Source organism: Panicum virgatum, chromosome 1K (genome assembly GCF_016808335.1).
Source record: "Panicum virgatum strain AP13 chromosome 1K, P.virgatum_v5, whole genome shotgun sequence".
Taxonomy (NCBI): Eukaryota; Viridiplantae; Streptophyta; class Magnoliopsida; order Poales; family Poaceae; genus Panicum; species Panicum virgatum.
Window position 1 is genome coordinate 14,005,367 of NC_053136.1, and position 22,529 is coordinate 14,027,895.

Genomic DNA, 22,529 nt, shown 5'->3' on the forward strand with positions numbered 1-22,529 from the left:
ATAAAGCTCCTCTAGAGTCCTCGGAGGTTCTCTTATGAGGTGGGAAGCAAGCTAGCCAGGCAGGAGACCCTCGATGCATTTCTCTATCGCATCTTTCTCTAGGAAGTTTGGGATTTGAGCCTACTTTTGGACGAATCTCCGGAAGTAGTCATGGAGAGGCTCACGGTCATGCTGGGGGCATTTGAAGTCTTTTACAGTGTTGGCGTTGAGCCTTCTGAAGCCTTGGAAGTCCTGTAGGAGTCTTTCTTTCAGCTGATACCAGTTGTTGATTGATTGCGGAGGCAAGTACAAGTACCAGTTGGCCACAGAACCTTCGCAGGCCATGACGAAGGACTTGGCCATGGTGGAGTCATCACATCTGGCCGAAGCGATGGTTGCTTAGTAGGCCATGAGGAACTGAGTTGGATCTGTTGTAGTGTTGTACTTGGGGAGCTGTGTTGGCTTGTAGCCGAGCGGCCATGAAGTTCGCTACAGAGCGACTGAGAGTGGCGAGGTCGGGTCAAATGGGAGGTTGACCGGCGGTGGCCTTTGGTTCTCATTATGAGCGAAGGCTGTCTGGAGGATGACGCGTTTTTCTTGCTGGGGGAACCTTCGGGCATTTCTTGGTATGCCCTCTGCAAGCTCTCAACTTCTGCCTCCATCTCTGTTAGCCTGCGCCTGGCCTCGGCTAGCTTATTTGCTTGGTCCAGTGCCCTCTTTTTGGTGGCAAGGTGGGCTTCGATGTTCTTTTTCTTCATTTCAAGGGCTTTGAGCTTGAGTGCTGCTTCTGTGAGTTGATGAGCTTCGGTGTTTTCAGTGTTATCAATCAGGTCTCCATGAGCAGCAGCTTCGTTGGTGATGTCTTCCATTTGTGGGTTGGCTCCTTCGTGCAGTGGTTGAGGGCCGTCGAGGATGCGGCCAGGCTCGGTGGAGGTGCTTGTGGTGCCGGCGGTGGCTTTCTTCTTCGCTGGGGCCATCGAGGGTTGTTTTACGTGCTAGAATGGTGGGCGTCGCTGTTGGGATCTTTGCTTCTTAGATGCCCAGACAGGGAGCATGAACAGTAAGAAAGATGACAATGGAAGTAGGCGTCGAACTCTCCAATAATGATTAGAAAATTCAACCCTTTACACTGTGGAGGGGGGGTATTTATACCCCTAGCCCCCGGCCAGGTTTTCCTAAATTGCCCCCTCTCAACTCATTTACAGCTCACTCTTAGCCGGCTTCGGGGTAAAATTACAACGTGAGAGGTTTACAAATCCGACCTTCTCACGTATTCGAGAGGTGTACAAATCCGACCTTCTCATATATTCACGTTTTACTCACATGTCTACAAACGACGAAGGTTACAACAACCTTCGGGGACCTTCGGGAGTTAGAGCCATGAAGGTTCCATCAATCGATCAATCAGCTACCACCTTCATTCTCGAGGTTGATCACCTGACCCGAAGGTCCTGGTCTTCGGACTTGTGCATCTGTGCAACCCTTCGTTACCTTCGGCATGACGGAAGTGGTATCCTTCGTACTGAGGGTTTTGGTGTTTGCACTTGTGCTTCTGGGCAGCCATCCGTTACCTTCGGCCTGCAGAAGGTGATATCCTTCGGTCCGAAGGCGAAGGTCATGGTCTTTGAGCTTGCGCTTCTTAGTGTTCATCCGATACCTTTGGGTATACTTGGCTCCATCTCGTTGTGGCCCTGCAAACAGGTTAGGGAGCATTTCTGAGGGTGTGGGCTTGACCTGAAGGTCCAATCCCCAACACGGCACTCCGGCCGCGCTCGGCTTTCCTGTCCCCATCGGCGAGCGCTGCAGGTATGGGCACCAGGTATTGGCGAGATTGGTGTTGGTGGCCGCTGTTTTGGTGGTTTCATTCCAGTTTTGGGTTTTGATTCCGAGAGCTTTAAGCTAATCTTTTTCTTTTGGCCAAGATCTTATCTTGACACATTAGTCAATGGCTCGTTGATTAGTGAGTGATTAAGTCAGTCTCATTGAAGTTTCATGAGAAATTTTATGGGTATTAAATGTTATGCCAGTACATTAGCAAATTTGTTGATATAACAGAGTCCATATAAGGAAAGAGGAGGGGAGAATTTTATATGATGCGAGAGTAGTTTTATCCCCATAACACTCGTTCGGTTACTATATCACGTGGTAGTTGGCAGTGCTAAACGTTGCGCTGTGTGAAGAGACGGACGCTTAACACTGCCAACTACCAATCTGAGAATCAGTCTCCAGAATGATATTCTACATTTCTTGAAATGTAGAATATCATTCTGGAGACTGATTCTCAGATTCTGGTGAAGGCTCTGGAACCAAATGAGAAGAGATCTGACCCATGGTGGTGTGTTGTTAATAGAAGCTAAATTTATCCTGCAGACTATGTTTAACTCGTGGCCGATAGCTCACGTTTATCGTTCTTGTAATAGTGTGGTTTATGATTTGGCTCGTCATTTTGAGTTTGTGAAATATTTTAAACTTTGACTATAAATAAATTCTTTCGAGTTGAGTTTGAAAATATAAAAACAATGTAAGTAGATTTATCTTAAAATGTAATTTTGTAAATGTAAATATGATTATATTTTATAATTTTTTTATAGCAAAAAAATAGTGGTCAAAATATTCCACAAATTTAATTTTGCATAACGAACTGAATTAATGTCTAATTAGGTGTAGGAGATATGGTGGGGCATGCATGAATCATACACGCTTAAGTTGTCTGTGATGAGCAACACTACACCATGAGTACGAAATACCGGGTGCCTCTTGGACATTCAGAAAATCACCATTCGGGGAGTATTTAGTCCTGAGAACTCTGGCGCACAGAGATTCATGATTTGTTAATATCCTCCACCCCGTGGCAAGCATTGCTAGAGTAAATAAATGCGCCCGGACATCCGAACGGTACATACAACATCCAAAAACAATATATGCAACATAAAAAATCAACATATGCAACATCAAAAATCAACATTTGCAACACCAAAACATGTTGAAAATTTTTATTATTCATCCATCAATGATGAGAAAAAAAACGACCACTTGTTTCGCATGGAACATTCTAAATCTCTCAATAAAAATAAAATATCTGGATAGACAACATCCATATGAAATGCGTGCAACATCACAACATCCAGATACTTTTGCAACATCTAGATCTATTTTTGCAACATCCGAATGAAACACTTGCAATATTTTATAATCTCTGCTGCAACATCATAAAATACCTATTGCAATATAACCATCCAGTGCTCACCACAACCTTCGCTCCTCTTCAACCTCCAGAGCTGCCCGCCATGGCCACCGCTCGGAGCTCCTCTGGCGGGTGGTGTGCCTTACCCCTGGCGCGGGAGCAGCGACCATGGCAGGGGGGGGGGGGGGGCGGGCTCGCAGCCGCCCCATGCTGGGCTCGCTGCCGGCTCGGAGCTCGCAACCCCGTGCGGGCTTGCCGCCAGTCTTGTGCGCCGCCGACCCCCGAAGTTCCCACGGCCTTCGCACGGCGCTGCCGGCAGGGGCTCGCCGCTGATCTCGTGTGCCACCGCCTTGGTCGAGAAGTATGAAGGGGGATGGAAGGAGGGAGGTGAGTCTGGAATGAATGCAGGGCTCCAAAACCCAGTTCTCCATTCTCCGTACGAGTACACAATGATTCTTTGGACAACCAGTGCATCTTGTACTCATTTTCTTGCTGTGTCCACCACAGAACTTTCTTGGCGAGACGAGAAGCGCCATTCCAATCCCCAGCGCCTCTGCAGGTTTGGGCCCGAGGTGTTTTGGTGGCCGCTGTTTTGGTGGTTTGATTCCAGTTTTGATTTTGTTTCCGGGAGCTTTAATCTAATCCTTTTTTAGCCAAGATCTTATATAGACACATTAGTCAATGGCTCGTTCCAAAACCCTCACTCAGGTTGAGAAAAAATCTGGTGATTCACAATTTTAGTCGGGGCTTATGTTAGTAAAACAAAATTTTCTTAAATAGATGTCTTTTAAGGTATAGAATGGGAAACAAGCCAGATTTTATGAAAACAAATGGTTGGGGAACTCAACCCTTAAAGATCAATATCCCAATTTATTCAATCTGGTTCACCGCATATATGTTACAGTTCATACAGTGCTTAACGGAGATCTTTTGAATGTCTCATTTAGGAGACACTTTACGGGAAATAATCTGAGGGACTGGATGGATTTGGGACATTGCGTTGCTAACATCCAGTTGGGGCATAACAAGGATATTGGAATCTGACAACTTCACAAAAGTGGCCAGTTTTCAGTTCGTTCTATGTACTGAGCTCTGTTAGATGTTCGAGTTCTACCCATAAACAAGGCAATATGGAAACTGAAAATTCCTTTGAAAATTAAAATTTTTATTTGGTTACTCCACCGTAGGGTTATCCTTACAAAGGATAATTTAGCCAAGCGTAATTGGAAGGGGAGCAAACAATGTTGTTTCTGCATGAATACCGAAACAATTGTGCATCTCTTTTTCGGGTGCCATATGACTAGGTTACTTTGGAGGATAATTTTCATCACTTTCGGACTTGGCTGTAGGGTTTTACGTGGGATAGTAAAAAAATTATGTTCACAGGTTTATGTGCGCTTCTATGGTTAATCTGGTTATCCAGAAATGATGTAGTTTTTTATAATACTCAAAGACAAACTGCTCTCCAGATCCTTTTCAGGGCCACTCATCTCACCAGGACATGGGCGATTTTGCAAAAGGATGAGGACAGAGGCTTGATTGTAGATGCATGCCGCGCTTTGAAAGTGACGGCGATGGACATCTTTGCACGGAACGGGTGGTAATTTAGCAATAGACTTTGTGGCTTGTAATTTGCTTCCTATTTATCTCTCAATGTTTGTAATAAGGCCCGGATATATCTTTTTGATATATAGGCTGGATATTGTTTTCAATATTCCTTTATCTAAAAAATTAGTCAATGGCTCTTTGATTAGTGATTGAATACATGACGGAAAGGTTCTTTCTTATGGCTGCCTCGATCTATCAAGAGTCCAGAGGTCAAAATCGAAAGCGACTGAGAGACTACCACGGACTGGGGTCCGGGCACTCAATAATTCAGTATGTCCTTCCAAACTTTAGAGATTATACATATATGAACATTTTTCCAATATCTGCGAGTTGCTTTTTTAAAATTTTATAATTAGCGAGTAGTAAGTTGTCTGGTTTATCCGTCTGCAAATATTTAGCGCTCTGGACTCTTGCTCTCAGATTACTGTTGTAAATTTTCTGAGCTCAAGGCCAACCTCTTCCCTCCCTCTGCAAATTTCATCCTGGTGGCGGGTAACAATATGTAACCGATCAGCAACTTCGACACTTATGTTGGCGTGTCAGCCAATCAGCCAGCAGTGTTTTTCTCGCATACCGAATCAGCACTAATCAATCAGCAGTACTTTTCTCTCACAGCAAATCTGCATCAACCACCAACCACAGCCAGCCAAACAGAGTTAGCTGATTGGTTACAATACTATATTGTTAGCTGTTAAAATCTTCGGAGTATTGTCGTCTGTAAATGAACCTTTATCTATCTTAATAATGTACCCACATAAAACTAAAAGTATACAAATCAATCACATGAGACAGACAATGTGGCCCGCAATAATATAATGTGCAGGGGCAATGTTTTCTGTTGGAAAACCACTCTTTAAATCCGGCGAAGGAAAAACTAAACCGGCGGCAACACATCACGCGACGACTGCCGTCACGGCCTTTGCGGCGCATGTCCGCGGCACGAGGTCGCGCCGGCAGAGCGGGCACGTCGTGTGCGCGTGCAGCCACATGTCGACGCAGTCCCTGTGGAACAGGTGCCCGCACGCAGGCAGCCGCCGCACCGCCTCGCCGCGCCGCGCGTCCTCCAGGCACACCGCGCACAGCGCGCCGCCCTCGGCGTCGGCGGCGCTGCACTCGTACGCGAACGCCGGCGGCACGTCGCCCGGCGCCGCGCCGTCGACGAGCTGGCAGGCGCACCCGGCCGCCGCCGCGTCGAGGCGCCGGCGGGCACCAGCCAGCCGATCACGCCGAAGAGCAGCACGGCGGTGCCGGCGACGACGCCGGCCTTGAGGACGCCGGCCGTGGCCGCGACGACGCAGAAGAGGAGCAGCGACACGCAGGCCACCACGACGCCGTAGCAGGCTCGGCACTCGACGTCGTCGTCGGCGCCCGCGGCGGAGAACGGGATCGTGCCGCCGCTGCTCATGAGTAGTACGCCGCCTCCGTGTCCTGGGCTCCTGGCACGCGGATGGCAGGGTCTGCCTTTTGCCATGGCTGCGCGGCGGCCGCGGCAAGAAATAGGGCTGGGCATAGCGGCGGGGACTGCGCGGGGGAAGGGATAGTGCTCGCTCGCTTTAGGAACTGGCAGTGTGGACTCTGCGAGCGTGCGCGTGGTTTGGGCGCAAGGTTTTCAGAAACTAGAACATAACGCGCACTTTGCACGCCCTATCGACAGTTTTTTACGGTCTATGCAAACATAAGTATGGTGTAATTGATAAGTTACTAAAAGAATGTTTGGAATGACAAACTTATCATAATGTCTAATGCAAATATCTTAACAACATTTGTACTACTAAATATGGCATGTGCAGCACGTAGGTTTTGTCAAGCTATATATTATATTTCATGATCAGCATTAGTAGCTACCAAATATTTAAGGAGGTAGCTTGGAATACTAATCCAAATAAGACTTGAGTACCAAGATACTAAAGAGAGGGTAGAAGATAACACTTTTTGCAGCCATGAGGTATCCAAAAGAGAGGTAATTGATGCTGAGCGTCATGTTACAAAATGGCTGAATAAATAGCATGAAGCAACAAGTCTGCTCATGTAGGGCGAGGTGTGGCTGCAACTGTGTAAATACAAAATGAGTTGATCTTTTTCCTTCTAAGCATTAGTGTTGGACTGTAAATATAGTTATTGAGAAGAACTGTTAGTTGTTATAGAACTTATTAATACTAACTGAAGACGTCTACAATGAAGATAATATTTGTCAGATGTTAAGCATGTTTGGTTGAGGATATGTTGTTGACCTAAAAAGGTGCATTAATCGGAATGTATGTCACATGTGGCTACTACTTCAGATGTGTACTTATAATTTGTGAGGCATATAAAAAATAGCAAAAATTATGTATGAAGAAAAGGATATGAAAACAAACATAAGCTTCATCAATATAGATTGTTTGGAGCAGCATAAAACCAGGATAAAAATATTATTTTTTCTGGAATGAATCATCAAAATATGAAAACATGGCTAGAAGGGCAAAAGGCTAAGAGCCCCTCAGCACAAGCAATCAAGCAAAACCAGCATACATTGCATGACAAGTCATTTGATCCTGCGTCATCTTTAGGATTTAGAAATCAATTTCTTATACAATCATAAAATATCAGTTGGTTTAGAAGATCAAGCATGTTACACCAAACCCACTATAATCATTACCAGATTCAGACACTATTCTAATAGATTTAGAAATAAAGAGATAGCTGGGAATAAATTCTATTTCCAGAACAATTGACACTGTGCTATCTTAAGAAATTTCTTGCAGACATAAGCTAGAAATTTCTAACTTAAAACCAGTAGATACTGCACATCAAACGTCTCAATTCAAGTACATAGTGACAAAGGAGGACCACTACAAACTATAATAGCCTAGATGGATGCAGTTAGCCTACAGGAGAACCACCATGGGAAAAATATATAAGATCAACAAATCTCAGTTAGTGAATAGGAAAGTTTTTTTTTCTCACGTGTATCTATTGGGAAAAAAATGGAAGACAAAGCTACGAACTCACTGCAGTCAGCTTTTTCCGTTGATGGAGACTCCTAGATCTCAGGTCACGGACCCGATGGCTCGCTTGCGGCCCACAAGCATATCCAAGAATCACATGTCATGCAAAAAATGTAGCAGATCAGATGCACTAAAGAGCAAGGAAACCACAATAAAGGGCTGGAGCTCATGAATTACACGTTGTAAACAAAGCAAGGCGACAACCAGGGGGAAGAACGGAGGGACCTAGAGCTGTGGCTAGGGTTTCCTGCAGCAGCAAGACCGACAAGGTGAAGCAGATGGAGCGGGTAGATAAAGGAAGGGGAGGAACATATCTCGGCAATGGTAGCAGAAGTAGGGGCATGGCCAGCAGCACCGCACACTTCTTGCGGCGACGGGGATGGCACAGCCTCGAATACGGCCTCCCCCAACTGCTCCGAGAGACAGCCTCGGTATCTGCGGAGAGAGGGCGAGGGATGCACACGCGTACGGAAAGGATCGCCGCTTGCAGAGCAGAGAGAGAGAGGGATCAGGGATAGGATGGGAGCGCACGCGCGCATAGGAATCGCACGGCGCCGTGTCCCACTCCCACCGTCTCGTGCTGTTCCGCGGGATGGAACGCTCCGGTGAGGAGGCTAATCCACGCATGACGCTTGATTGCTTGCTTTGTTTAGGTCCTGTAAAAATTGAACAAAATTTATTGTAGTAATTTTCAGCCAAAAATTAGAAGGACTAAACATAATCTAATTATAAAACTTTTTGAACAGATGAGTTATAAATCGCGAGATGAATCAAATGAACCTAATTAATCTATGATTAGTGGATGGTTATTGTAGTATCACTGTTGTAAATCATAGATTAAATAAACTGATTAGATTCGTCTAGCGATTTACAACTTATATGTGTAATACATTTTGTAAAAGAATTTTATTTAATACTCCTAAATAGGAAGATCCTTTTTGATGTGATAGGGTGTAAAATTTTTTGGAGAGAACTAAACAAGGTTGATAGGCTTCTCTTTTTTTTTCTCGTAGGCACATGTTCAAGGAGAAACTCTATTGCTAACTGTTGGGCCATGCATTTTTGAGACTCACTTTTCAGCGAGGCAGAGGTAGAGGGGCCGAGCCACGGAAACAATAGGGGCCTTGTTTAGATCTCAAAATGCAAAATGTAAAATTTTTATAAATCGCTTGCATAGTATATTAAATGTAGTAAAAAATAAATCGCATTACACAAATGGACTGTAAAATCGCGAGACGAATCTAATGAGCCTAATTATGATGTGATTAGACACTAAATTGCTACAGTAATGATACAGTAACATGCTCGAATGATAGATTAATTAGGCTCATTAGATTCGTCTCGTAGTTTACAGACGAGATCTGTAATTAGTTTTGTAATTAAATTACATTTAATACTTTAAATACTGAAGATCTCTTTCTAAAAACACAAAATGCAAAATGCAAAGTGATCTAAACACGCCCAGGAAACAGTGGCCACCCCCCTTCTTTGGCCCAGCCATCAATCACTCTTGCTCCTCCACCCAACGCGACTGACGGTAGGGCCACTAAATTTATGGTCCACTGGTTAGTGAAGTCACCAGAAATTCTGCTGCTCCCCTAGCTGGCCAGCCTAGCCTGACCGCTTTCTGGACGTGGGACGTGAATTAAGGAGCCAATATTGGAGGCAGAGCAAGCCGTACTGCATCTGGTACCGCTTCTATCACTGTTTGTGGGGCTAGGCTCATACAAGTCCCACCTTTCAGTGATCGCAAGGAGGTAAAGGATCAGCATGCAGACGAAATAGCAGCCGTGCCGTGTGGCTACTGCTCCCCCATCCCAGCTGACCAAGTGACCAGCACCTCTCCTGCACACATCTCGCTTCTATTTATTGAGCCACTGACAATGGACCAATACCACTGTATGGTCCACCGGCCAGCTGCTTGACTCAGATCTATCCCAAGTGCACAACGTAGAAACATGACCTTGACTGTTCCCTATTTTTTTTCTTTGAGCGACGACATCAGCAAAGGAAGATAGCGTGGAACACTGCAAACGACGCCGTACCCGCAAAACGCTCTGGTGCGCCGAGGAGGCACCTGTCTTTAAGAAACCCGATAAGCTGCGGTATTCGTTTGTTGCTGCTGCGATGGCTCTGGCACGGCAAATCGTAGGGGAAAGAAGATATTAAGACCTATGATCTCAAAAAAAAAAGATATTAAGACCTAGCCTACAATTTGTTCAAAACATTACTACTACATGGCTCTCAGCTAAAGTTCTAAACAGCCTGCTATAGTTAGGGGTGATAAAGGACAGTCAAACTTGACCTAGAAAATCTAAGTGCCCGACTCTAAAAAGGCTTGACTCTAATCCTACACAATTTTGAGTTAAAAAATTAAAAGACTAAGTTGAGCTGTGAAGTGACCACTAATATCTTGGCCCATTGTACACATGCTGATTGGGTTTGGTACATCGGAGCAAAGCAGATCTCCCTGACGCTAGCATACATGGAGCGTGAGAATCCCCCTACGGTGGGATTTTCGCGTCAACACGCTTCTCGCCACGCCTGGTGGGACACATCATCAACCTCCACGACAACATCATATACCGCTGCATCTACATGACTGAGGTTGGTGAAACCGACGAAGCCAAAGCCGACTAGGGTGACGCTCGTACGGAAGTCCACCCAGCAACACCATCAAGGTGACCAAGGAGCAACTCAGTGAAGAGCAGAAGCAACAGCTTGCCAGAGCTGTTGAAAATTTCGAAGACGAATGTCTCATGACATTCAATATGGTCAGCAGAGGAGGCAAGGTGATACAAAAAGAAAGTTTTCCTATGCCGCGCCGTATTACCATCACCGAGGATACTGTCAAGTTCCAGGAGATGTTCAACATGGCCATGCCCCTGATCAATCAATCTGGGATCATGTCGAACTTAGTCCAGAATGCAATCTACAGGATGATGAAGGGTAACTGGACTCCTGGATACATTACTCCCAACCAGAGCCATCGGCCGCCGCAGCAAGCAGAGAAGCGGCATCGGCTATAGAAGGCATCAGCTCCCGGTTGATGGTACCCAGCGCGACATCGGCAGGCATCGGATCCACTCCTGTGCCCGCACAGTTCTCTCAGCCGACGGTGTTCCAATCTGTTGGGACTCCGGTGCAATCGGCTCCGGCTCCGATGACCACATCGGGGACAAAAAATGGCAGGCGTGTGGCTGCAGATTCCGAATCTTGGGGGCTAGATGATATTCAACTAGGGTGCTTCACCATTGCCTCAGAGATCATTACCACTGGCGATGCACCAGCAGCTTCAGCAACTAGCCGGTGGATCGCACACCTCGCCATCGACTCCTCAGCTGATAGCACCACGCCCACAATATGATCCATACACTGCCTGGGAGACGATGAACGCCATGGCGAACATGATGAACAAGCAAGCTCGACGGGCAATGCATCAATAACAACAACAATCTGTTCCAGCTTCCCGGGTACCAACACCAAGCGCCAACAGAATAGCATCAAGTTCTAGCCCAGACTGCTATGTCTCCAACTCCTCAACCTACGCAGCATGTGCAAGGTCAGGGCTAATTTTGAGAGCTAATGTTTAGTCTTGAATTGGTAGGCTAAAAATTAGCCAAGATAGGTTGTTTGGATCCATGGGCTATGCCCACCCTCTCTAGGTGTGTGTGCATACTCATATTTTTTGTAGGGACCATACAAAATTAGCCCCATTATCACTCCTTGGAGAGGCTAAGAATTTTGGGAGGGATAATCCACTTTAGCCCAAAATTATCTCACATATTTGGATGCATGAGGGATAATTTAGAATTAAAAAGTGAGAGATAATCATTATCCCTATGTATCCAAACATGTCACAGGTACTCTGGGATTTAACGACGTTGTGTATTCAGTGGCAGGCGACGTTCCTGTCGACAACGAGGCGCCTGTGGTGACTTTGTCAATCTCGAGGATTTGCCGGCTCAGTCTTCGAAGATGCTCATAGGGGTAGAATTTACGTACGTGTGTTTATAGGGGTGAGCGTGCATTGTGAGTGTCGGAGTTGTATGTGTGATCTAAAAAAAACATGCCCCAGGTGAGGTGGACTTGCTGCTCACCTTTTTTCACCTGTAGTTTTAGTCTCACCTCGCCGCCACCGCCAGACGTCGTGGAGCATTACATGCCATTGGTCTAACCTACTTTTTTTTTTGCGAAAGGGGAATTGTATTAAAAGGAAGCACAGTGCATTCCAGGCATTTTACACAAACCACCCTGGAGCAACCAGAAATTGCACCAAACAACCCCCCATGACGAGGAACACCTCGAAGGTCCTGGCTGCCGGCGACGAGCGAGCGCCGCTGGACCTAGGCAGGCTCCACCTTCCTTCTCCGAGAGTGATTCCAAACCTTGGATCAGCCGCATGAGCCAGCGCTCGGAAGCATCTCCAGAACGCATCATTGATGATGAACAAAAATCGGCTATCAACTCGTAGAGGAAGGAACAGGAAAAGCAATCCGCCGCCGCCAGCACCGAGACCAGCGACCGGAAGTAAATCCTCATGCCGTCGCCATCGCCGGAGTCGAAGAAGCCATGAGGCCCACGCCGAAACGCGCCGAAGACGAAGCCGCAGAGGAAGAGGAGTCCCGCCCTTTCGCAAAAAAGCAGGAAGACAAACCTCACAACGCCAGTGACCATGATGCTTGATAGGCCCGCGACGGAGCCGAGCATGAAGGCAACAGACAGGAGGAGGAACGAAAGCTTCACGCCACCACCGTCGCTGCTGGCAGGGAAGAAACCGACCACCCCATGGCGAGCCAACTTCATGGGAGATATATTTAGCACCTAATCTAGAAACTAGGTCTAAATATTTACAGCACAAGGCAGATCCGGCTTCGCCTCCCTCTCCGGCGCCGATGAGGCCGCCGGAGAGGAGCGGGAAGCAAGCAGATCGAAATCGGGCCAAGATTGCCTGTCCTCCACCGCTCTTTACTGTAGCAAGGGAGAAAGGAAAAGAAGATTGTTGCATACTTAATAATTAACTTTTTTTGTTTTATGGAAACGCTCATCACTTGATCTAATATTTTTTTGTTGGGAACGTATTAGATGCAAACCAGATTTGCACGGAGAGGTTGGTTTGCACCTAATATATTCTTTTTTTATTTTATTTATATCACTTTATCTAATATAAGCCGTGGAATCGTAGACAAGCAAATTGTTTAAAAAACATGGGAGGCGATGCATCCAAATAGGGTCCCTACAACGACCAAGACGAGCCAAATTATAAACCACACAATTACAAGAATGATAAACGTGAGCGATCGACCACGAGCTAAACACAGTCGGCAGGATATTAACAACACACCACCTTGAGCCAAATCGGCAGGATAAAACTCTTTTCACATCCCATCAAATTTCCCCCTCCTCTCTTCTTGTCAACAAATTTATTAATTTGGCATAACATTTAACACCCATAAAATTCCTCATGAAACTCCACTGAGAGTCACTGGCCTAATCACTCACTAATCAACAAGCCATTGACAAGTGTGTCCAGATAAAATCTTGGCAAAAAAGGATTAACTCAAAGCTCCCGGAATCAAAACCAAAACTGGAATCAAACCACCAAAACAGCGGCCACCAACACCACTCTCGCCAATACCTGGTGCCCATACCCGCAGCGCTCGCCGCTGGGGACAGGAAAGCCGAGCGCGGCCGGCGCGCCGCGGAGTCAGAGCACCAACCGCCTATTTCTTTGCCCGCCACGACGCCGCGCCATGGCGACCTCGCGTCGCGACGGCACCGCAAACGCTCGCGCACGACACGTTCCTTAAATCTGGGTGGCTTCACGTTCGCGATTACGGATGCTGAGCCTCCTGCACCGCCGACGGCCGCCGCCGCCGAGCCCCCGCCCCGACGACGGCTCCCTCGCCTGCTACGGCTTCGTCGTCGCCACCGCGTTGCTGCTCTTGTTCACCATCCTCGCCGCCACGGTCAGCCTCGCCAAGGCGGGCGCGCTCGCCGGCGCGGCCGCGGTGGTGTTTGGCGCCGCCGGCTGCGTCTCCCGGTGCTGCGCGGGCGGCGGCGGGGCGGGTCCCGCGCTACCGACGACCGCGGCGCCGGCGCGCGCGAGGGCGGCGTGCGGGCTGGTGGACGCGGCGATCGACGCGCTGCCGGCGTTCGCCTACGCGCGCCCTGGCGCGTGTGGCGCGGAGGGCGGCGGCGGCGGCGGCGGCAGCAAGTCCGGGAGGTGCGCGCTGTGCCCCGTGTGCCTCGAGGACGTCGAGGCCGGCGAAATGGTGCGGCAGCTGCCGGCGTGCCGGCACCTGTTCCACGTGGAGTGCGTCGACATGTGGCTACATTCGCACGCGACGTGCCCCCTGTGCCGGTGCCAAGTCTCGCCGCAGCAAGTTGGTGTGAAGCTCACGGCGGCAGCAGATCCACCGGATGATGCGCCGCCGGTGTGATGTTATCCTACTCTGGGAATAAGGTCATGTCATGTGGCGGCTAAGATCGTCGACTTCGCTCAATCCTGCAACGATTTTTTGCTGAAGCAGGAGTTTGTTCATAAATGTGTGTGAATCTTCAAAGACTTTGTTCACCTGATAGATAATGAATTAGTGGGCTGGCTCGAATAGATAATGAATTAGTGGGCTGGTTATTGCCTTGAGGAATCAGTAAATGTTCCTCTCAAAAAACAAATCAGTAAACGCAATGGATAAGCATGAGATATTGGCATATTGCAGAGATCCTCACTGGACCGGAATTCGAGATGAAAATTAGCCAGACATTACAGTATTTTTATCAGTCTGACTGTTCCTCTGCATTAGAGATGCAATGAATGGTCCTCTGCATTGCGAACGACTATCATCCGCTCTACTGCAATCCAGTGGCTCAGGTCATATGAGAGCAAATGAGCATCTAGTGCAATAAATGGCCTGCTGCATCCAGCCCAATGACAATCATGGAAAGAACGTATGGCTCGACATATTGTGTTTCAGAAATCAAAACCTATCTAGTGTTTGCAGGTAATCTTCAGAGCAACATACTGGATCAGGAGTTGGGCGAGCGAGGGAGTATGCCGGAACACACCTATGGCAAAAATTTTTAAGCATAGTGTTTCCTAGAGAGAGAAACTCCGGCGATCGCCGGATTCCGTCCACAGTGAACCTTCAAAGTTAGGAGAGTGCACTCCAGTGAGCCGGCTGCGTCATCGGGAAGAGCCCTGTTCCAAGTAGAGCTCTGCATCATCCATGCGCGAGCTTTTTGTGTGGAGGTTGCCATGCGTGGTCGTCTCGGAATCATCCTCTGGGAGCAGAGATGAACACGCGAAGACTCACGATGGCGATTCCGCAGTTGTGGTCGCAGTGCAATGCTCGCTCGGATGATTCTCCTAGGGCGGAGGATTCTCCTCGAGCTGCACAGGGTGGAGGCGAGGCGCTGGAGCAGGGGATTGGGTCGGGGAGATGTGCGACTCCCGAGCAATGCCCCGAGCAATACAATCTGTGTCCGCATCAAGCCAATCTCAAGGATGCCTTTGTGCTGGGTTCGAGAAGTGTGGCAGTTTCAATTGGTTTGCCCAAACATTCGATTCCTGATGAGAATACCAGAGTGTGTAGATTGAAACATCTGGAGCTTCCATCGGTGAGTCTAGGAGAACATTCTCTGAATCTGCGAAATACCCCGATTTAGCTGGTTTGGAAGAGCGGATCTAGGCACATTGCGGAGAGTTTTGATGTGACAGTGCGTGTTCATGACATGATTCACCGAGATAGTGATCAGATCCTAAAGTCAATCCAATTCCCCATCCTGCAGGCTCAAACGAACAAAGTTGAGCAGGGTCAATCAAACCAGGCCAACGAGATAGTGGAGGTTGATGAAGGAGTAAGAGTTGTGGACCGGAAGGAGTCTAGCCCATTGGGCGGGCCCAAGTTCGGATCCAACATCCAAGATCTATTCAGCCACTCGTACTTACCACCACAGAAGCACCCTGTCTCGAAAACCCGATGGCTCTGGGTGGAGGCGGCTAGGGTTTGGGATGAGAAGGCAGCACGATACCCAGCGAGGGCGGAGGAGGTGCGACGGCTGGGAAGTAGAGCAAAATTCTTGAAGAAGGTGACCCACCCGACCATCGATTCAAGGTCCTTCGTCCAAGTTCTGAGATCGAGTCCGATGGAGAGTCGCTTCCAAGGTACATGCGAAGTCAAAGATAATCGGGACAGCAGAGATCTGGGTAGAGATGCTCGTCACCGCTCTGAGAATGCTGGTATAGGTAATTCGGGTTACCAATCCAAAGGGCAACGGGGGTCCAGAGAAGGGCCTAGAGAGGGTGGATCGAATAGTGGAACCTACGCAGGTCAAAAGAGGGCAGGTGAAGGAGGGACTGGAAGGGAGGTACGCCAAATGTCAGAAGAAGATTTGAGATACAAACTCAATAGAGAGCATGACATGAGGAGAAGCGACGTCCCCCCCCCCCTCAACCCCCCCCCTCAACCGACCTTCAACCAAGCCTATCAACAACAACGTATGGAGCAAATCAGAAGAGTGGAACTCATGAGACCATGAAAAGAAGGAAGCTAGGAAAATCAAGGTATGCTTTTCTACAACTGTCACCAAACTGGACACCACAAATCCCAGTGCCCCAACCCCTCATACTGCTATAGCTGTAAACAAACTAGGCATATTGCGCCAAAATGTCCCAATGCAAAAGTTAACAAAGGCATGAAGCTTTGTGGGTTTGGGATGCCTGAGAAATTATTCTACAGCATGAACATACCTGAGGAACAGGTGGAGGAGGATAAAACCATTAGAGGTATTGTAACAGTGTTTGAAGGGAGAGGAACCAAGTTTAGGATAGATGCTAAGTTGAAGTATCTGGTAGACTCTGACTGGGATTGGCAGGTTAAAAGAATCTCTTTTGACCAATTCATGATGACCATTCCTTCAGTGGCTGTGATGAAACTACTAAAAAAGATGGGGAAGATCAGATTCACTTGCTATGATATAGTTGCCTCTATTGAAGAAACTAACATGAGCCCAGAATCTTTTGCTGTGCTGAAGGAAACATGGGTCAAAACAACAGGCATTCCCAAGATTGCTTGGAAGTAATTGTATGTGACAGAGTTAGCTTACTTAGTGGGAGATCTAGAAGAGGTATTTGCTGAATCACTGAAATGGAAAGAAGTTTGGATCAAAGTTGCCTGTAAGAATCCTTCCCAAATTAATGGTACCTCTGAGGTGTTCATTAACAAACAAGGCTTTAGGATTTCTGGACTACTTCTGACAAGGACCCCCAAAAAACTAGTCAAGATCCTTTGAACAAGGAAGAATTAAAGGAGGAAATTGATGAGGAAGACCCAGACTCTCAAGACTCATATGGAGACCTAGCAAAAGAATTGATGAAAGATGGTCCTCCCCCAGAAATGAAGACAAGCTCAGTTACCCCAAAAATGGGCTCTTATGGAGGAAAAGCTAACAAAGTGGCCACCCTCACAAACAATCACCTGGGAAATATATGCAGTCAGACACTAGAGTTGAGAATACGGAGGCCCACTCAAGGTTAGAAGATGAACTAGTGACAATAAAAGACTAGAGTGAGGAGGATGAACAGATGGAAAGGGAAATGATAGAAGAGTTAGAAAAACAGTCAAACTCTGTGCCGCTGCTCACCAAGAGTGTAACACTAGAAGAAATTGACAATAATGAGATAGTTTTTGAAGAAAGTAAGGAGGATGAACCCATACAATGTTTAGTGGACGAGGAGATGACCAAAAAACAGCCACTGAGGCCTGCACAGGCACAAGTGTACAGCAGGAGAGGTAAGAGATCTGGAGCCACAATGATGCAAATTGGGGAAGCAAGGAGAGCCCAAAAGAACCTTGAAGACTCGGGTAATCCTAATCCCAACTCCTTTTCCATTATGCAAGAAGTAGATAATAATATCTTAGACAATGTTGCCTTAAATTGTGGTGTTATTCTGGGAGAGGAAGTTAATAGTAAAATGGATGTTATCTCTCTAATGAAAGCTAAAGAGCTTGCTCAAGCTGCTATTGAACAAGCAAAACTAGCAAAGAAGAAAAGAGAAGAGCTGGCAGAGGCACCTACTTCAACTGGAAGAGAGCAGGGTGACAACTTGCAAGAAGAGATAGCAGGTACAGTGGTAGAGAACAATATATCAGAAAAGACAGCTGCTGGAGCCTCTTCCCCAAAGAGAGGGGAGAGGAGGAAAAAAGTAAAAATTAAATCATGAAGATCCTTTTCTGGAATATTAGAGGACTTGGTAATGTTGGTAGGAGAAGACAGTTAGTAGAGTTATGTAAGAAGCATGACTTTCACTTTATTTGTTTGCAAGAAACTATCAAGGAAACTTTCAGAAGTAGAGAGCTGAATTCTTTTAGTAGAGGTCTGGATTTTCATTGGAGCTGGATTCCCTCAAATGGTCACTCTGGGGGGCTGCTTATGGGTGCTGACCAAAACTTAGTGACTATTCTGAATGAAGTGAAAGGAGAGTTTTGTCACTATTTGGATCTACAAAATGTGACAGATGATTTTACCAGGAGACTGGTTAATGTTTATGGCCCTGTACAAGAGGATAAGAAGTCAAGTTTTTTGCAGGAAGTAAGAGAGAGTGTCACATTGTACTCTTCCTTTGATTATTGGAGGGGACTTTAACTTAGTTAGGAAAGTGGAGGACAAATCCTCAGGCAATGTGAATATCAGATGGATGCAAGCTTTTAATGATACAATTGATGACATTTCTCTCAAAGAATTACATAGAGGTGGCAGTAGGTATACTTGGTCCAATAAACAAGAAGATCCTATCCAAAGTGTGTTAGATAGAGTGTTTGTTTCTATTCACTGGGAAGATCATTACAATCTGGTTACTGTTTACTCTGCTACAAGGGTAGGCTCTGACCACAACGCTTTGGTGGTCAGCTTGGTATATGAGGCGCCCAAACCTTGTAGACACTTTAGATTTGATCCCATTTGGCTTACACATGAGGATTTCAAGTGTTGGGTTATTGGCAAATGGCCTTTGAGATTCAAAATGAATTGTCTGGATCACTGGCATGTGGTGTCTCACAAACTGAGAAGTGTTATGAAAGGATGTAGTGCCAATTTTGAGAGTGGTATGAGAAAACATAAACACCAACTTTTGTTGAGATTGGAAAGGTTGTTAGACTTGGAAGCTAACAACAATGGCCTCTCATCTCAACAATGGAGAGAAAGGTATGCTGCGGAGAAACAGCTGCAACATATATATTCAATAGAAGAGATATACTAGCAAAAGAGAGGGGGAATCAAATGGCACTTGGAGGTAGATTCTAACACATCCTTTTTCCACAAATGTGCCAATGGGAGGAAAAGAAAATCAACCATTCACACACTAGAAGAGGGTGACACTGTTTTGACTAAGAAGGATGAACTAAGAAGACACATCACAGACTCCTACAAGAAATTATTTGGCCAGGAGGAACATACCAATGTACATTTACACAATGGCTCATGGCCTGAAGCATAGAAGATTACTCCAAAAGAGAATGAGGAGCTGACTAAACCTTTTTCAATGGAAGAGTTAGAAGCTGTAGTGAAGGACATGAAAAATGGCACGGCCCCTGAACCAGATGGATTTTCTGTTGAGTTCTTCAAAGAATTCTGGCCTTAGCTGAAAGAGGTTGTGAAGGAAATGCTAGATGATTTACATGCTGGACATCTAGATCTATGGAGACTGAACTATGGTGTGATAATTTTGATCCCAAAAATCAAACTTCCCAACAATGTCAAGCAATTTAGACCGATCTGCCTGTTGAACATTATTTATAAGATCATCACCAAAGTGCTGACTATGAGATTAACAAAGGTTGCCAGTAGAGTGATTAGCAATTTTCAAACAGCGTTCATCCCTGATAGGAATATTCTGGATGGTATAGTAATCCTCCATGAAACCTTGCACTCCCTGGAAATGCAGAAGGAAGAAGGGATTATTTTGAAGCTTGATTTTGAAAAAGCTTATGATAGAGTTAGCTGGACTTTCTTGGAAGAAATCCTAGTCACTAGAAACTTCTCTCCTACCTAGATTGAGTGGGTCATGAAAGCTGTGCAAGGTGGTAGAGTGGCAATAGATATCAATGGTGAAAGATGTGATTTCTTTAGAAGCTACAAGGGCCTGAGGCAAGGAGGCCCACTCTCTCCCTTGTTGTTCAATTTTGTGGGGGATGCACTATCTGCCATGTTATCCTCAGCTGCCAGAGCTGGAGATCTACAAGGAGTAATCCCACAGTTGGTTGAGGGGGGCCTCACCCACCTTCAGTATGCAGATGATACAATAATCTTTCTAAAAAAACAGACACAAATATAAGAAATTTGAAGTTTATCCTATTTTCCTTTGAGGCTATGTCTGGAATGGAAGTCAATTTTGATAAAAGTGAAGTGTTCACAGTTGGGGTGGAACCTGGGGAACACCAACGGATTGCAGAGATCTTTGGGTGCAAAATGGGTTCTTTCCCTATCACTTACCTAGGCCTACCAGTTAATGATTGTAAACTGTCCAAAGAACAACTGAGTTATGTGGGTGCCAAAGTCAAGAAGAGATTGGAAATGTGGAAAGGAGATACTTTATCATCAGGTGGTAAAGCGGCGTTGATTGAATCATGCCTATCTAGTATCCCTATATACACCATGGGGGGTTTACATCTTATATGAGGGCAACTATCAAGTAATTGATGTTGTGAGATCAAAATTCTTTTGACAAGGGACAAATAAGAAAAGAAAATATCACATGGTCAAATGGGAGGCCCTAGCTAGACCCAAAGATTTTGGTGGCCTGGGGTTTACGGATGTCAGAGCTATGAACATCTGCCTAGTTGGAAATTGGATAAACAAGTTAGAGATCAGGACAAATAACATTTGCTGTGATTTGCTAAGGAAGAAGTACCTGGGGGAAAAGAGCATCTTCCAAATAAAGAGGAAGTCGGGATCTCAGTTCTGGAGAGGGCTTTTAGAGTGTAGAGATTGGTTCCAGTGGGGGAGAAGGATGGAGGTGAAAAGTGGAATACAAGCATGATTTTGGCATGATGTCTGGCTAGGAGACTGTGCTCTGAAACTGCAATTTTAGAAACTATTCAGCTATTGTTTAAACAAAGACATGAGTGTTAGGAAGGCTCAACCTGGGGGAGTCCGGGCCTTACGTTTCAGAAGATCCTTATCTGAAGAGGAAATGGAAGAATGGAGTAGACTCTCAGACTTACTTTCAAGAATGCAGCTAGGAGAAGGAGCAGATGTGATGAGATGGGAGTTTGAGAACAAAACACAGTATTCCACGAAATCCTTATACAGGTTCATCACTTTTGGTGGAGTTAGGGAGATGAACTTGACTGACATTTGGAACTGCCGAGTTCCATTGAAGATTTAAATTTTTCTTTGGATGGTCTATCATGATAGAATTCAGTCCGCTGTGCAATTGAAGAAAAGGAGATGGGCCGGTAAGGTAAACTGTAAAATGTGTGGAGAGATAGAAACTGCTGACCATATCTTATTCCGATGCCCAACGGCGAGGTTTTTATGGATTTTCCTGAAAAACTCGCTAAGTATCAACTGTACTCCAACTTCTCGAGAAGAGTTATTCTATGATTTGTTACCCAATAACTGTGAGAGGGGAAAAATCAATATGCTTTTCTTGTGTGCAGGTACACTATGGACGTTGTGGAAGACTGAAACAAGCTGGTGTTTGAAGACAAAGTGATTCCAACAACTGACATCCTGATTTACAAACTGATGGCGTGCTTGTCTCACTGGAAGAAGCTCTTGCCGGAGGAAAATCTACAAAAGGTGGAGGGGATGCTGGGAGAAATTCATCAGAAGTGTGCTGCAGAAGAGCTGCTTCTGCCCTAGCTGAGTTGTGTCTAGGACTATGTCAGCTTAGATCCTTTGAGGAGAGGGTGTCGCTACTCTTTTACTCTTCCTTTTCAATCGTTATCCTTTTTCTTGTCGAGAGTTCTATGTTCTCTGGCTGAACTAAACTGTGCTGGATCTTTTGAGATCCCTCGGAACGATGCTGATCTTAGTGATCAGGCTTCGACCGATTGTAATATGTCATTACGCTTTCAATTAAAGTGAGGCATATGCCTGTGGTCGAAGATCAGGAGTTGGGCGATCCTCTCTAAATAAGAAGAGAAAGAAGCTCTAAAAAGGGGCTGTCAAATTTTGCAAGTCAATGCTTTGGATTTCTACAAGAATGCAGGCTGGAATATCTTGAAGCGGATCAAGAATTAGTTTCTCTTTCCGGTTGTTTGTCCAGTATCCCAGGGCAATCTCTTTTTCTTTGTCTCGGTGTTGGTTTTCAGTTCCTTCTGAACTGTGTGTTTACAGCCTATATGCTGTGCTTTTGTTTTAACCTTTTCCCTCGGTTGTAAGCCTACAAAACCTTGTATGCGGAGAGCGTAGTACAACAGAGGATTTGAACCCCTTGAATTGTGGTAAACCATCCGTATGATGTTTTTTCCTTACATCTTAATAATGATACTTGCCAATTGGGCAAAAAGAAGAAAGAATACCTCCTAATTCACCTCTCCCATTTGTGTTACTTCTAACGGCAGTGCAGGCGTGGAGGTGCAACTGGACGGCTGCACTTATAGGAGGCATCCAAATATCAACACTAGCAAAATGACGCACTATTGACACAACAAATCGCCAACATTCCGACAACCATATGGACAAGGCATAGGTTTGATTCTGTGGGTGTTGACATTTTAGGTCCACTATTGGATCCAAACAATATTGAATATCACAAATCAGAT

The 22,529-nt window shown here is 46.0% G+C and overlaps 2 protein-coding genes and 1 long non-coding RNA gene across 3 annotated transcripts; 2 read left to right on the forward strand and 1 right to left on the reverse strand.

Moving 5' to 3' along the window:
- The first annotated feature begins 3,359 nt into the window (after positions 1 to 3,359).
- On the forward strand, positions 3,360 to 4,875 carry LOC120651476. The gene is made up of 2 exons (XR_005666207.1): positions 3,360 to 3,550; positions 3,671 to 4,875. It is a non-coding gene; the product is annotated as an uncharacterized LOC120651476 (long non-coding RNA).
- Positions 4,876 to 5,465: 590 nt separating this feature from the next.
- On the reverse strand, positions 5,466 to 12,564 carry LOC120652886. Its single transcript, XM_039930827.1, has 2 exons — positions 12,062 to 12,564; positions 5,466 to 6,322 (listed from the first exon to the last, which is right to left on the reverse strand). The coding sequence occupies exons 1-2, from the start codon at positions 12,562 to 12,564 to the stop codon at positions 5,665 to 5,667; spliced, it is 1,161 nt and encodes a 386-aa protein (XP_039786761.1). The 3' UTR covers positions 5,466 to 5,664.
- Positions 12,565 to 13,364: 800 nt separating this feature from the next.
- On the forward strand, positions 13,365 to 14,489 carry LOC120696144 (RING-H2 finger protein ATL39-like). The gene has a single exon (XM_039979291.1). It carries the CDS (start codon positions 13,599 to 13,601, stop codon positions 14,199 to 14,201), a length of 603 nt encoding a protein of 200 aa, XP_039835225.1. The 5' UTR covers positions 13,365 to 13,598; the 3' UTR covers positions 14,202 to 14,489.
- The last annotated feature ends 8,040 nt before the right edge of the window (positions 14,490 to 22,529 follow it).

Excerpts from the sequence above, each read along its gene's own strand:
- LOC120652886 (XM_039930827.1), bottom strand. The coding sequence starts at position 12,564 with ATGAAGTTGGCTCGCCATGGGGTGGTCGGTTTCTTCCCTGCCAGCAGC. Across the intron at positions 6,323-12,061 it reads CGGCAGCCAGGACCTTCGAG|CGAGCGAGCACTATCCCTTC; the intron begins GTGTTCCTCGTC and ends CAGTTCCTAAAG.
- LOC120696144 (XM_039979291.1), top strand. The coding sequence starts at position 13,599 with ATGCTGAGCCTCCTGCACCGCCGACGGCCGCCGCCGCCGAGCCCCCGC.